The sequence below is a fragment of the Stegodyphus dumicola genome, chromosome 9 (assembly GCF_044657685.1).
Source record: "Stegodyphus dumicola isolate Sdum_Otavi_A_Nest chromosome 9, ASM4465768v1".
Lineage (NCBI taxonomy): Eukaryota > Metazoa > Arthropoda > Arachnida > Araneae > Eresidae > Stegodyphus > Stegodyphus dumicola.
In genome coordinates, this window is record NC_140776.1 from 106,417,979 (window position 1) to 106,431,211 (window position 13,233).

General features: G+C 36.1%; 2 protein-coding genes across 2 annotated transcripts in view; both read right to left on the reverse strand.

Annotated features, from left to right (window-relative positions):
* Nucleotides 1–13,233, reverse strand: part of LOC118201007 (glycerophosphodiester phosphodiesterase 1) — a 162,317-nt gene that overhangs the window by 139,708 nt on the left and 9,376 nt on the right. Inside the window, exon 2 of the mRNA XM_085823864.1 lies at nt 7,609–7,784. Within this exon, the coding sequence (XP_085679990.1) occupies nt 7,609–7,784 (176 nt within the window). The remainder of the gene's footprint in view (nt 1–7,608; nt 7,785–13,233) is intronic.
* On the reverse strand, nt 4,931–7,403 carry LOC146995444 (uncharacterized). Its single transcript, XM_085824498.1, has 2 exons — nt 7,358–7,403; nt 4,931–5,703 (listed from the first exon to the last, which is right to left on the reverse strand). Exons 1-2 carry the CDS (start codon nt 7,401–7,403, stop codon nt 4,931–4,933), a joined length of 819 nt encoding a protein of 272 aa, XP_085680624.1.

The following is a 13,233-nucleotide window of genomic DNA, read 5'->3' on the forward strand; positions in this document are numbered from 1 at the left end:
ATTACTGCTCATTTTTTGGAGCACAATCTCCGACAAGCTTTGAGAAAAAAACGGCGAAACTTTCTGCAGAACGCTCCTCTCATTTTGAATGACAATGCTCGGCCGCATGCAGCGCAAGCTGTGACTGATTTGTTCAAGCGGTGGGGCTGGGAAGTGCCTTACCATCCACCATACTCCCCAGATCGAAGCCCTTGTGACTATGACTTAATTCCTAAGATGTAGGAACCACTTCGTGGCACTCACTTCCAAACTGTTCCTGAGATTCTTGCGGCAGTAGACCGGTCCATTCAAACTATCAACAAAACAGGCGCTGCTACAGGTATTCTGCGACTTCCACATCGTTGGAAACGAGTTACACACAATGCTGGCGACTATATTGAAGGACTGTAAAACATGGTGACATGAATCACTTTTGTATTCCTTGTAAATAAATAGTTGCCACTATTAAAGTTCCAACCCTCGTAGCAGAAGCATTTTCGATAACAAAGCCACATCTCATTTTAAAAGCATTTCAAAATGTAATCATGGACAAATAGTAAGTGAAATGGAGGTTCAACAAGTCTCAAGTAATGTTAAGTAGTGCTATGAGGCAAAGAATAAAAAAAAAAAAAAAAAAAAAAAAAGATGTCTCAGAACCAGAGTTGATGACTCTTCATCTAAACAGCAACACCTTTTCCTTTCTCATCACATTCTACTTATGCTATCAATTCTCTCCTTTGAACAGATATAGTAAAATTAAATTTTTGTTTATTTTACCTTTTTAATATTGTATTTTCCTTTCTGTATGTAATTATGTTTTTATAAATTTTTATTATTTTTTAGGTATACCCAAAATGTACGGCTTAAAAGATTATATTACACATAAATATGTATATAATAAACAGTATTTTCAATATAACATAATTCATTTTTTTTTTCTGAAAAAATCAGCAAACTGCATCACAGTGGCTACACTGATACTCAGTACCAAATTTTCATACTTCACCACTGCTTTAACCCTCTGAGCGTTATGGCCGGCTTTATCCGGTCATGAGATTTTTTGTCATTTGTTATATATTAGCTTATAATTTATTATATTTTGCTTTCTTACTTTCTTTAATAATATAAATATCATCTTAATAAATGTAAGTTTATGAAAATAGAGCCTAAAGTAAATAAATATACAAATTTAGCTAATAAAGTGTCTTTGAATACAGGTCTTCATAACAGATCCAAAAACCCGTGCCACTCAAAGGGTTAATATCTAGGTACTGCTTCCATGTTAAGCTGGCCATTGTAACACTAATTGTTCTACTGCACCAAGGGTTAAATTTTTGTAAAGTTAAAGGCACCGAGAGTTCTAAACTCTTATAAGCATGAAAGGCAATAACTGTTTGAAATATTTGTAAGTGTATGGCAGTTGTTGATGGATGCCATTTTTGATTGCACGTTGAATGTTAACAAAATCTGACTCGGTAATATTAACATTTATATTTAATTCTAGGATGATATATATTTTAACATATATTCACTTATACACCATCACATCGCATGTAGTTACAAGATGAGCATTTTTCAGTTCGCAAGTCCGCATGAGTAAAAATCAAGAAAGTCATATTACAGCTACGATAACATCACGGAGGGAAAGAGAGGTGTGTGCGTGCTTCACCGACGGCAGCCAGGAACCAAGTAACCAGTTCGAATTTTCCTCCAGAGAGGAAGAGGGAGAAAGCTGGTAGCGCCCTCTCTCGGGGCAGCGGACAAATAATAATAATAAAGAGTTCTCCACAGTATCCCCCCCCAATTACCAAAGGTACAATGAAAAAATTCAGCTCACAAATATCTGGTGTTGAAGCGCACATGTCTTGCCGATCGTGTGACGACTGGTGGAGCACTGGGAGGAAGCGTAAGGTCGGTCGAAGGAGGAGTATCCGGAGTAGCAGTTGGATCCGGGGGGTCAGGAGGATCGCTGGTCACAGGAACCTGAGTGTTTAAAGCTTCAAAGAAAGCAGGCTTCAGACGATCTATGCTCAGGACAGTTTCCTTGTCGCGCACGAGAATGGTGAAATGCTTATTGTTACGTGCACAGACCTTGAAGGGTCCATCGTATGGAGGAGTGAGTGGTGGTTTGACCACGTCGTTTCGCACAAACACATGAGTGCAAGTGCTCAGTGCGTGGTGCACGAAAGGGGCAGATTTGTTGTGGCACGAAGTAAGAGTCGGAGACAGCTTCTTCATCGCCTCTCGGAAAGTCTGGACAAAGGATGCTGGATCGACTGGAGCAGAGGACGGCTGAAAGAACTCAGATGGTAATCGAAGGGGTGTGCCGTAGACAAGTTCAGCGGATGTACCTGCGAGGTCTTGCTTGAAAGAAGAACGCAAACCAAGAAGCACAAGAGGAAGTGAAGTAGTCTAACGGGTGTCATTACGGCACTTCAGGGCTGCTTTCAGGTCACGATGTAAGGGTTCCACTAAGCCATTGGCGGAAGGATGGTATGGTGAAGTGCGAATTCGGCATATTCCAAGCATAGATGTCAGAGAAGCGAAAAGGTGTGACTGGAATTGTCGACCTTGATCAGTAGTCACAACTAATGGTACACCAAATCGTGCAATCCAACCGGTGATGAATTGTCGAGCCACAGAGTTAGCAGAGATGTCCTGAATGGGAAAAGCTTCAGGCCAACGAGTAAATCTGTCAATGCAGGAGAGTAGATATCGATAACTGTCAGATGGTGGCAGAGGACCGACGATGTCTATATGGACATGGTCGAATCGTTCGGATGGCATCGCAATTTTTTCCAAAGGGCTATGTGTGTGCCGGGTAACTTTTGAACGTTGGCACATGATGCAGGAACGAGTCCAGTTGGCAATGTCCTTTAGCATGGATGGCCAAATGAATCTTTCTTGTATGAGCTTTTTGGAAGCCCGGATACCTGGGTGCGATAGGTTGTGAAAACAGTCAAAAACTTTTTTCCTGAACTCAAGTGGTACATAAGGTCGCAGTCTGTTGTTGGAGGTCCCGAGTAAGTTGTAATGACTGAAATTTCAGCGAGCAGTTTGGGTCTTCACTCAGACGTTTAGCTCCTCATCAGTGGCTTGCGAGTGAGCAATAAGCATGAAATCCAGTGGTGCATTGGCATCGATGCCCTGAATACGTGAGAGAGTATCCGCAACGACATTGCTGGAACCTGATATATGCTGAATATCAGTGCTGAATTGAGCTATATATTTTAAATGCCGAATTTGTCCCGGGGAAGCAGAATTTGATTTTGATGTGAATGCATAAGTTAGAGGTCGGTGATCAGTAAATATTGTGAAGTGTTGACCTTCAAGATTATGCCTGAAATACTTAATAGCTGCGTAAATAGCTAATAATTCTCTGTCATACGTGCTGTATTTTTGTTCTGTAGGGGACAGCTTATGTGAGAAAAATCCTAGCGGCTGGTAGTCATTAGAATGTCGAACGTTTAAGACAGCTCCGATGGAAATATCAGAAGCGTCGACCATAACACTCAGCTTTTGGTTAGGAGAGTGATAGGAGAGAGTTGCAGCATTACTAAGGTTGTGTTTACATTTTTCAAATGCCTGATTAAGTTCGTCGTTTCAAGGAACAGGGCGTTTATCATTTTTACACGAGTCTTTTAAGAGTTCATTCAGTGAAGCTTGGGTCTCGGCTGCCTTTGGTAAGAAGCGGCGATAAAAGTTTATCATGGCTAAAAAACGTCTGAGCTCGACAATAGTGGTAGGTTCTGGGAAGTCGGCAATTGCTTTTGTTTTCTCAGGAAGGGGTTTTACACTTGAGGCAGTAATGAGGCAACCTAAAAATGAAACAGATGGTTTTCCGAGTACACATTTGTTAGGGTTTAATGTCAAACCATGTTTATTCAAACGATCAAACACTTGACGAAGATGACGGATGTGCTCTCTTCGCTAGTCGATGCAATAAGGATGTCGTCAAAATAAGGGATGCAAAAATCCAATCCAAATAAAACTTCATGTATAAAACATTGGAAAGTTTGGCCTGAATTTCGTAAACCAAACGGCATAAACAAAAATTCAAAAAGACCAAAAGGGGTTGTGACGGCAGTTTTCGGAATGTCTGCAGGGTTAACAGGAATTTGATGATAGGCAGGTGCTAAATCAAGTGTTGAGAACATGTTCTTTCCTGAAAACATTTGAGTGCAATCCTGAATATGGGGTACGGGATAGCGATCCGGAATTGTAACGGCATTTAAGCGACGATAATTCCCGCACGGTCGCCAGTCGCCATTAGCCTTACGAGCCATGTGCAGGGGGCCTGCCCAAGGACTTTTTGAAGGCTGAATGATGCCTTTTGATAGGAGAAAATCAAACTCTTGACGTGCAGCTTGAAGTAATTCTGGAGATAATCTTCTAGGTTTGGAGAAAATAGGAGGTCCTTTAGTTTCAATGTGATGGAAAATCGTTGACATTGGTGGCCTCTCAAAAGTTTGCGAAGGATTCGTCAAGCTAAGGTAATCGGCAAGAATTTTGTCAAACTTTGAGTTACCCATCAAAATATGAATGCTAGTACTGAGCGGGTTCACATGAGGAAGTCTACCGCAATAATATAGTTTTGTTTGTCCATCAATTAAACGGTTGTTTTTAACGTCTATGAGTAAGTTGAACTTTGTGAGAAAGTCAACACCTATGATGGGTTGATTGACGTCTGCCAGGAAAAAAGACCAAGTAAATGAGCGACATAAGTTTAAATTGATGGTCAAAAGTTTGGTGCCATATGTTGCAATTTTAGTGCCGTTAGCGGCAAAGAGTTCCAATGCAGCTGGTATTTTGGCATGCTGATTGTAACTCTTGAAAATGACAGATAAATCGGCTCCGGTGTCAATTAAAAAAGTCAGCTTTGAGGATGAATCGGCCAAAAGAATTCGATTGATGTGGCGGTCGCAACGTTGGCTGGCAAGCGATCGCCGATCTAGTTTTCCGACTGCCGGAAATTGCACGGAGAAACACATTTTCGTGCCTTGGAACCAAAATTAGTATGGTAGAAACAGATGTTGTTGCACGGTTCTTTATACTGTCGATAGCGTCCACTAGATCTATGACGCCTACTGTTGCATTGGGAATAGTCTCTTCGTTCATGGGAACGCTCACGGCTGTTTTTGAGGGCTAGCGAAAGTTCATTTACCTGCTTTGTCAGCTCTGCAACTTGCTGTTCAATGGGAGAGGTAGATGCCATAGCAGCACTATTTATGTGCAGGAGAGTTGTGAGATCTGTAATTTTATCAGCTACAACTACTAGTTTTGGAAGATCATTACTTAAGGCAGCAAGAATACCTTGTGTATTTTGCGGGAGACGAGATATCCATAGGGATTTCAACAAAGGTTCTCCAACAGTCTCTCCAGTGAGGTTTCGCATACGGCAAAGTAATTGTGATGGGCGTTGATCACCAAGTTCTAGCCCTTGAAGAAGTGTACGTATCTTTGACTCCTCACTTTTAGAATGCAATTCAATTAAGCGTGTTTTTAGTGTATCATATTTGCCAGTCACAGGTGGGTGTAAAACGATATCACAAACGCTATTGAGAATATCAGATTCGATTGCAGATATCACATGATTGAATTTCGTGGAGTCAACAGTGATTCCGGCGATATCAAACTGGGCCTCTAGTAGTGCAAACCACAACGTAGGGTTGACTTTCCAAAATGGGGGAGGTTTGACGGAAACACGTAAAATATTAAGATTGTCTGCAATGGGTTGTGTGGAGCCATGATTCACAAAAACAAATATATATTGCCAATATGACACAAATAAATGCACAATAATCAGTCACTAATAAGTTCACATACGACACTAGTGCAAAATAAATAAAGTTAATGTAAACATTAACGTGAGAGAAACACTTTTGCAGGTAAGCTATCCGAATATAAGCATAAGTAATACTAAGAATTTGCGTGGCTTACCTCCGAATTATATGAGAAATATTTGCTCAGTCAGCAGCAGATTCAGCACAACACAATTCACTTATAGAAAAAATATTCCGAAAAAACTTATTTTATGATATGTAACCATGTTGTACGATTTATATGGAGATCACTTCAAAGCACTTTGACGATTTGCATGAGACACATTATAATTCACAAGCACGTTGTTCAGCAGGCACAACTGTTTTTCACACTATACTGACACGAAAATAATGATGGATTACACTAGTAGTTTGCATGAACAGAAATAATTTTCACTTCATAGCACATTATAATCACAGAACTTGAGGATGCAAGCAGGTTACAGGAGGCACGTGTTCACTAACTTAACGAGTCACCATTTATGGCAGTTGTTGATGGATGCCATTTTTGATTGCACGTTGAATGTTAACAAAATCTGACTCGGTAATATTAACATTTATATTTAATTCTAGGATGATATATATTTTAACATATATTCACTTATACACCATCACATTGCATGTAGTTACAAGATGAGCATTTTTCAGTTTGCAAGTCCGCATGAGTAAAAATCAAGAAAGTCATATTACAGCTACGATAACATCACGGAGGGAAAGAGAGGTGTGTGCGTGCTTCACCGACGGCAGCCAGGAACCAAGTAACCAGTTCGAATTTTCCTCCAGAGAGGAAGAGGGAGAAAGCTGGTAGCGCCCTCTCTCGGGGCAGCGAACAAATAATAATAATAAAGAGTTCTCCACAAGTGCAAAAGCTACTAAATGATCTAAACTTTTGGCAGCACAACTGACAACAAATTGTTCTAAATATTTGTAAGTGCAAAAGGGACCAACAGTTCTAAATTTCTGTTGGTATGAAAAAAAAAACTTTTCTAATTACTTGTAAATGTGAAAAGCACTAATTGTTCTAAATTATACGAGTGCAAAAGGCAACAATTGTTCTAAATTATACGAGTGCAAAAGGCAACACTTGTTCTAAATTTTTATAAGTGTGAAAGTCACAAACTGTACAAAAGTTTTTATCAATAAATGCCTAACAATGACGAAGAGACGACCAGGCCCCACGAATGGTGGTGGAGATCGCAGCGTGAAGTAACCAAATTCAAAGCATTTCTCAAGGTACTTGGCAGGTCCCTTGTTCCTGCATGGTGTTGCCGTCTAGATAGTTAATTTTGTTGGACTATACCCACATTACCTATGGTTTGAACACTGGGCGCCCGCTGCACTTTTAAACTTTAGCTTGGACACTGTAGCAGCCTTTGCTAAAATTTTATATCAGTTTATTACATATTCAGTGATTCAAATTTGTGAATTCTGGTGACTAAGTGTGTTGACAACTTTGTATATACAAGTGTTTGTATAAATAGTCAAATATAAAACATTATCGGTGATGATAAATAGGAACACATAGTTCACCACAATAAGAAGAGACTTGACCTCACCTGTTTGGAAGGGGAATTTTACTGCAGACAAACATAAGGAGCACATTCAAGATTGAAAATAATGCTATACAGCATACACTATTAGTTCAAGTTTGCCTAAAATAAGATGCTGGGATTTGACAATGATGTAGGAATGCCCAAGTCTCTTCTCATGGTGGGCAGAATTTATCATATTTCAAACATGCACAAAATTATGCAAATAAAACATAATTCATTCTTTTAAATAAGATTAAATGTTTCATTATACAGACCGATATATATGATTTGAAGCAGCATCCAGCTCTCTTAGCTCAGAATATGTTTTTCCAGACAGCATTCCAAATCCATCAGTTGTTCGTTCTAGAGTATCATCGTGAAATAATACAGCTATATTATCTTTGGTGAAAGATAAGTCAATTTCAACACCATCAGCTCCATTCTTCTTAGCCTAGAAGAAAAAGATATCATAAAGGATATTAAGCAAAAATCTGACAGCATTTTGGCTAACTCCAATACAACATTTTTAATGACTGAATAAATTAAATGTTGCTTATGCTATACGTACAAATTAATATAAGCATATAAAATTAGGCAAAAAAGCAAACTTAGATCGACAAAGATTTTGCATAAAATGGTTTCAAGGAGCAAGAAAATTTTTTACTTCTGAAGAAGATGGATTCATCAGTTTTGCTTAAAACGTATGCTAATCTTAAGTTTCTTTTTTGCTTAATTTTACACTGATGTGTTTATCTTCTAACTAAACCATAAGCATATTAAACATTTCTCTCTTAAATGTAACATATATTAGTAGCACTTCTTTTTTAAATGTGAATACTATAAATTGTTTACTGCTTAGAAATATTTTACACATTTAAGATTTACCATAGTTACTTGTACAAAAAAGATCCCTTTCTTTGCTATATTTTTGCTCTAAAATTTGGTAGGGTCTTAAAAATGAGTATTTTGACAAATGAAATTGCAGTTTGAGAGGAAAGCAAGGAGCAAAAGGAAAAAAAAAAAAAAAAAAAAATAGAATAAAGTTGGATTTTTTTTTTTTTTTACCTAAATCAGATTTCTTTCTTTCTTTCATTTTTCTTTAAAATCATTAAATGGTTACCACCTACTAAGATTTTTCTGTATTTTTCCATTTTGCTGGTGCATATCTTGCCAAGCAGACTTTATTGGCGACAACATACAGTACACACATAAAACATGTTAACAAATGTTAATTCTAAGAATTTTTTATTTTCAATTTTATTTATTTATTTATTTTTTTCATTTTAATATTGTTTAAAATTTTGTAAAAAGTCAATAAATAAACACAATAAATTTGAAAAAAGACATTAATTTAAGAATTTACTATGCTTTCATGGTTCAATATCCTGATTCGTCGGTTCATATCACGTGACCCCAAGTGATCTTATCTTACAAAAATCTAATTCTGCCAGTAATTATCTTCATTAATTTCAAGTTAAATCTTAATTTAGAATGCAAGTTTAAATGTAAGAATTATTTCAATTTGTATAACTTACTCAGAAATTATGTAAAACTGTAGTGCTTTACTTCTAGTGCATTGTCATTAGAATTGATGAATTTAATCCTTGACCTTGCCTTTTCTGTATTTTCGCCTTTAAGTGAGCCATATGATTGCATCCTAATCACATGGCTCACTTAAAGTGTCACTTAAATCACGTGACCCCAAGTGATCTCATCTCATGTAAACTATGCTACAAAAATCTAGCTCTCTCCATAATTATCTACATTAATTTCAAATTAAATCTTAATTTGGAATGCAAATTTAAATGCAAGAATTACTTCAATTCGTATGAATAGCTTACTCAGAAATTACGTGAAACCGCAGTGTTTTACTTCGATAGTGATTATGAACTCTGAATTAGAACTGATGATCTCATTAGAACTAATGAATTTAACCCTTTACTTTGCCTTTTCTATATTTTTGCCTTCGGGTGAGCCGTGTGATTGCATTCTAATTGACTTAATTACCGCGAATGGCCTTACGGCATAAAGTTGAACTATCTGGTAAAAATTCTATGTAATTGTATGCCAGTATTGAAAGAAACAATCAATCTAATAAGAAATGGCTGCGACTTGTTTTGAAAATGAGGCGTAAAAGGTTACCAGCGAGGAAATTCCTTTTAACATCGGTTGTACAATTTTTGGCCACTTGCACTTGCACCAGCAAAATGGAAAAGTATCTTTTCTTTTACTAATTTCAATGTCTCTTCCTTTTTACTTGTTAGTAAAGCTTCAGCTTTAAGGGTCCCATAAACTTCATTCCTGATTACACGGCTTTTTTTTTTTTTTTTTTTTTCTTAATAACTCGACATTTTCTTTGTTTTCAATCACTAAAATCTGCTAAAGCAGTAAAACAGAACACTATCTCTGAATTAATGCAGTGGTTGGTAATTTATTTATAGTTAGATTATAATAAATTCTAATATTGCTGATATGATGCAAACAGTATAAAAACATTTACTGTATTATTATAATTACATCCCACATTTATATACTATATGAATCTCTGAAGTTTTCTTGTTCTATTTAAAGATTTGTTATGGTATTCTCATTTTGCAATTTTTTTTTCTTTCCATTAGTGGACGATATTTCTTGCAACCAGTAAAATTAATCTGGTAAAAGGTTTTGTCCTTTCTATGAAAATTTCAATCTACTCCCTTTCTCTTCTCAGTAACAAAATTGCGGAAGTGGCCATTCTGGATAAAGTTTCTCAATTTATATCAGGTTTATAAGTATTATATCATGTTGTCTGTGAAAGTGGCCACCCAAATGGAATACAGTCAAAAGTCTTTAATCCGGAATGATCTATAATCTGGACCTCAAAGCTACAAACTTTCTGCGCATGCGTAAACGCATAATGCATTTACGCATGCGCATAATACCTTCACGCATGTGCATATGCATTTATGCATGCGCATAATACCTTTACGTATGTGCATATGCGTTTACGCGTGTGTATAATACATTTGAGCATGCACGTTTAATGTATAACGGACGGTATAAGCTAACCTAAATTATCTAATTATCTATTTCAGTTAATGTTGCAGACTGCGTTGTTCCTTAATCTTCGAATTGGATCCGGCTTATTATTTTTTGCAGACTGTTAGAGCAATCTTATAAAAGTAAGCTTGAACTTTCGATTATGTCAAACAGAATTTCCGATTCTGTAGCTGTCAAAGGATCTACAAAGTGAAAGCATGTCTGTTCATAAAATTATGTCTGTTTATAGAATTAAAGAGAAAGTATTAGCATATAAAACGAAGCAACTTAAACAATTTACATTGAAAGATATGTTTAATAAAGTAAATTATAAGTATATAAATATTTAGCGCAGAAAGTAAGTAATAAGTTTAATAAAGTATATAAATATTAAGCTTTTTTTTTTTTTGTAAATTTTGATACCCTTTAGATCATAATTGCTCTATTTCATAAATTACAGTTTCATATTTTAAATTTTATAATTTCTGCATGCCATCTTACCAGATTTAAACGGATGATCTATAATCCGGAAAAACTGATAATCCGGAATCGCCACAGTCCCGACGAGTCTGGATTAAAGACTTTTGACTGTAATAGTTTCAGTATGTGTGTGCTACATGGGAGCACACACATACTGAAATCCTCTTGAGAGGTTGATGGAAGAGGAGTGGGAGGCCGTCGACTGCACTCCAGGGCTGAACTTTCCCTTGAAATTCTATTTGAAGGAGAAATTTAGCAGTTAACAAAACTGGGTGATACTTAGTATGCCTACTTGGATACATGTGTGCCAGCCTTGCTTCAAATTTTATCTGCCTGTGCAAGTGAAAATATTGAATGAAAAGAAAACATAACAAAGTAACATAGCAATGAAAATGAAATTGGATGCCTTAAGAGACTAGGCAAAAAGGGAAGTATTAATAAAAAAATTACTAGATAAAAGCCCACTGAACAAAAGCACACAGCACGAAAACCCACAGAAAAAAAAAAAAAAAAAAAAAAAAAAAAACAGTGATAATTGCCCATGCAACAAATATCTACCTGGGTAAAAGCCCACACTAATAAAAACACTGATAAAATTCCATACTGATATAAGCCCACATTGACAAAAGGCCATACAAATATATATACCATGTACATGATAATTTTTCTTTTATTTTCAGTTTATACAAAATGAATTCAGGAAATAATATAAATAAAAACTAAATTAAATTAAGGACATAACAGAACATATTTTACTTTGGGATCCAGCTGATTTTAAGCCCTGTGTGTGTGTGTATGTATGTATGTAATATAACTTGTGTGATGTAACTCAGAATGTTATATTAAAAGCTTGAATAAGTCGGACAAGGAGAGGTGAAAGTAAATGCTGGTCACACTGCTTCCCCTAATTCTGATAAATTATAAGTATAAATTGCATGTAAATTTGCATATGTACAGATAATAATTTTTATTACATTATAAATTATTTAGCAATTCCTGAAAATTTTGCATGTAATAAATTTAATATACAAAAGGAATTTTTGTTTTATCGAAAGAGCTAAAAAAATCCTAGTGTGATTACAAAAGCTTGTGTGTGCAAACTTGTATGAGGTTTCAAATGATTTAGTTAAATTTTACCTATTTTACTTTCATCTAATTTAACATCACTGTAACTTAAAACAGTGCATTAAATCATAATGGTTATTATCCGTAAAATTTTTAGGAAGTCTTAATTTTATTTTGTGGGCTTTTAACATGCAATCCTCTAAGTAACTGCTGGTTATTGATTGTGTATTCTATTACAGCCAGTAAACCATTTACCCCTAACCGAGCAAAGACGCAATTAAAGAGAGGACAATTTTGCTTAATTACATTATTCCTTTTGGAAACCCTATAAAAACTGGGGATATAATATTGCAATGTATCTTAAGTGATGTAGGCCTGTATCCTGCACTGCAAATCAAAGGTCACCAAACTATGGCCTCAAGGGCCAAAACATTATGAGAGTCCCCATATTTTTCAATAAACTTGTCTGGGTAATGTGGAAGGCATGTGATTATGTGGAAATGGTACTTAACAACTGCTGGAGAAAGAACCATTCTCATACTTACTTTTGAAAGTGATGGAAAAGGCTGCTGATCTAAGCGAATTCGATAGAGGGCAGACTGTAATGGCCCGAAGACTCGAAACAATTATCTCCCCAACTGTACATCTAGTAGGTTGTTCACAATATGCCATCGTTAGTATTTATGCAAAGTAGATACATGATGTTGAAACCAGTAGTAGATGTCACGGAGAGGCAGCTCAGAGCTCAAACATCATGTTGGAATATCTCGCCTTTGCATGACCACAGACATTTGGTACAACCTGTCCTCAGTCATTTACCAAGACATTGTGGCATCCATGCCAAGGCGAGTTACAGCTGTTTTGCCCGCCGAAGGTCACACAAAGCATTATTGAGTAGGTGGTCATAATGTTTTGGCTTTTTAATGTATATTTAAATATTATGAGTGATTTCTACAAAACCTGCTATATTTATTTAACAATTATTTAAGCAAGTTATACCTTCATTTGCATAATAAGATTAATTTAAAGAAAATACCATTGTAAGAGTAAAATTACATTCATAAGTGATAATATTTATGTGTCTCAGGCTGCTCTGAATACAATTTGAACTTGGGAGTTGGAAAATAAGTAGCATTAAAAGATACGTTAAATCACTCAGCATAATAATTCAAAAATAAAGTCCAAGCACCATGTGTTGGGACCTGCAAACAAATGTACACTTTCATACAAGCTCACTGTCTCTCCACTGTCACAGAGAAAAATTGAAAAAAAAAAAAAAAAAAAAAAAAAAAAAAAAAAAAAAGAAAGGAAGGAAAAGAAAATTCTGTTTTTAAAAT